The following is a 2133-nucleotide window of genomic DNA, read 5'->3' as shown; positions in this document are numbered from 1 at the left end:
TGGTGTTGATATATTTCATATCTCAAAGGCCAAAATTGTGTCTAGATGCCTATAGGTATGTGTAATACCCTGGGGTATTTGACTTTGCTTGACAAATGCTAATGAATTTACCTTGGACCTAGCTCTATATGCAGAAAAATGCCCCCCTCCAGCTTCACAGCTCTGCTTCTTCCCATCAGCTCCGTTCTGCTCCTCTGCTCCATGCCCGTCTGCTCTGCTGCGCATTGTGCTAGTTTGCTCTGCAGATAAGGACTCCAGATCTTCATGGTTTAATTGGTTCAAAAAAGCACTATCCTGATTGGTCAGAATGGAGCCTCTCTGATTAATTGGTGAAGATACTGATGAGGATATAACTGCACAGCTATGTACAGGGAAAGCTTCCGTCCTATTGGTTGAAATAGGATTCCAGGAACTTCTCCACAAGGGCTTGCTCAGATGGCAGGAACACAGTGCAGGAAGGCAGTCTAGTGCAGAGGCAGTAGTTCAGTGCAGGTTTCTCTGTAAAGTGCAGTTTGCATGAGAGGCCCCTGTGTAGAAATGGCTGCTAGGCTCTGTTTTTCAAAATTTGAGCTCAGTTAGCCATCAGGAGCCTTTCTTAGAAGTATATTCTTTATCAAGGTCCACAGCTTTATGTAGCTCTGTTCCATTTTTTCTAGGTTTGAGGCAGCTAAGAAGGAGGCTCATGATGTAGATAAAAAGCTTGCAGAGGAGGTGGAAGATGATGCCACCCTGGAAAAGAAATGGCCCTTCCTTGGGGTTCCTTTGACAGTCAAAGAAGCTTTCCAGCTACAAGGTACTGTTCTTTTTTAAATTTTTATTTTATTTTATTGATTTTAGAGAGAGGGGAAGGGAGAGGGATAGAGATATAGAAACATCGATAAGAGAGAAATATTGATCGATTGGCAGCCTCCTGCACACCCCATACTGGGGATCAAGCCCAAAACCCGGACATGTGCCCTGACCAGGAATCGAACTGGTAACCTCTTGGTTCATAGATCTATGCTCAACCACTGAGCCACACCAGCTGAGCTATATTAATCACTTTTAGTTATTAAATATGTTCACTTACTTTACATTCAATATCTCATTTATTCCTATGTAAATTGAGAATCAGAAAAGTTAAAAGACTTCCCCAAAGTTTGTAGAGTTGGTAAGCTACAGGGATATAAATTGAACTTAGTTCTGATTCCAAAGTCTGTGCACTTTCTATTAAGTCATATCACCTGTCAGTACTAAGCAAATCACCCAAAATAGCTGGGTTTGTTCATTGAGGGTGCTCAGTAAATTGTTCCTATTTTTTTATAATACTTTAACAAAAGTTAAAAGACTTCCCCAAAGTTTGTAGAGTTGGTAAGCTACAGGGATATAAATTGAACTTAGTTCTGATTCCAAAGTCTGTGCACTTTCTATTAAGTCATATCACCTGTCAGTACTAAGCAAATCACCCAAAATAGCTGGGTTTGTTCATTGAGGGTGCTCAGTAAATTGTTCCTATTTTTTTATAATACTTTAACTTCTTTTTCTTTTTTTAATATATTTTTATTGATTTCAGAGAGGAAGGGCGAGAAAGAGAGAGATAGAAACATCAATGATGAGAGGGAACCATCGACTGGCTGCCTCCCGCACACCCACACTGGGGACCGAGTCCACAACCTGGGCATGTGCCCTTGACTGGAATCAAACCTGAGACCCCTTAGTCCGCAGGCCAACGCTCTATCTACTGAGCCAAACCAGCTAAGGCTTAACTTCTTAATTCCTGATTTTAACAAGACCATTTTTCTTCTGGCCTTGTGAATCGTCGTAATGCCATTTCCAAAACAGATGCCACTGTAGTGGCATATCTGAAGGAAGCTGGTGCCATTCCTCTGGGCATAACCAACTGTAGTGAGCTGTGCATGTGGTATGAATCCAGTAACAAGGTCTATGGCCGATCCAACAACCCGTATGATTTACGGCATATTGTAGGTGGAAGTTCTGGTGAGTATAACATTTGTTAGTGAGTCACTGAGGAGGGGGTACAGATACTATTGCACAAACCTCTGGGAAAGCCATAATTAGGTGTTTATGGTAAAGGCAATTACAGAATTTGTCATAGATTGATGAAGAGCAGTGTAGGCAATGAACATTCATACT

The 2133-nt window shown here is 41.5% G+C and overlaps 1 protein-coding gene across 1 annotated transcript in view; it reads left to right on the top strand.

Annotated features, from left to right (window-relative positions):
* FAAH2 (fatty acid amide hydrolase 2) overlaps positions 1–2133 on the top strand; it is a 56533-nt gene that overhangs the window by 21026 nt on the left and 33374 nt on the right. Inside the window, exons 3-5 of the mRNA XM_006773705.2 lie at positions 657–798; positions 937–941; positions 1778–1977. Of these exons, the coding sequence (XP_006773768.1) occupies positions 657–798; positions 937–941; positions 1778–1977 (347 nt within the window). The remainder of the gene's footprint in view (positions 1–656; positions 799–936; positions 942–1777; positions 1978–2133) is intronic.

The sequence above is a fragment of the Myotis davidii genome, unplaced genomic scaffold (genome assembly GCF_000327345.1).
Source record: "Myotis davidii unplaced genomic scaffold, ASM32734v1 scaffold546, whole genome shotgun sequence".
Lineage (NCBI taxonomy): Eukaryota > Metazoa > Chordata > Mammalia > Chiroptera > Vespertilionidae > Myotis > Myotis davidii.
This window is presented reverse-complemented; position numbering and strand designations above follow the sequence as displayed.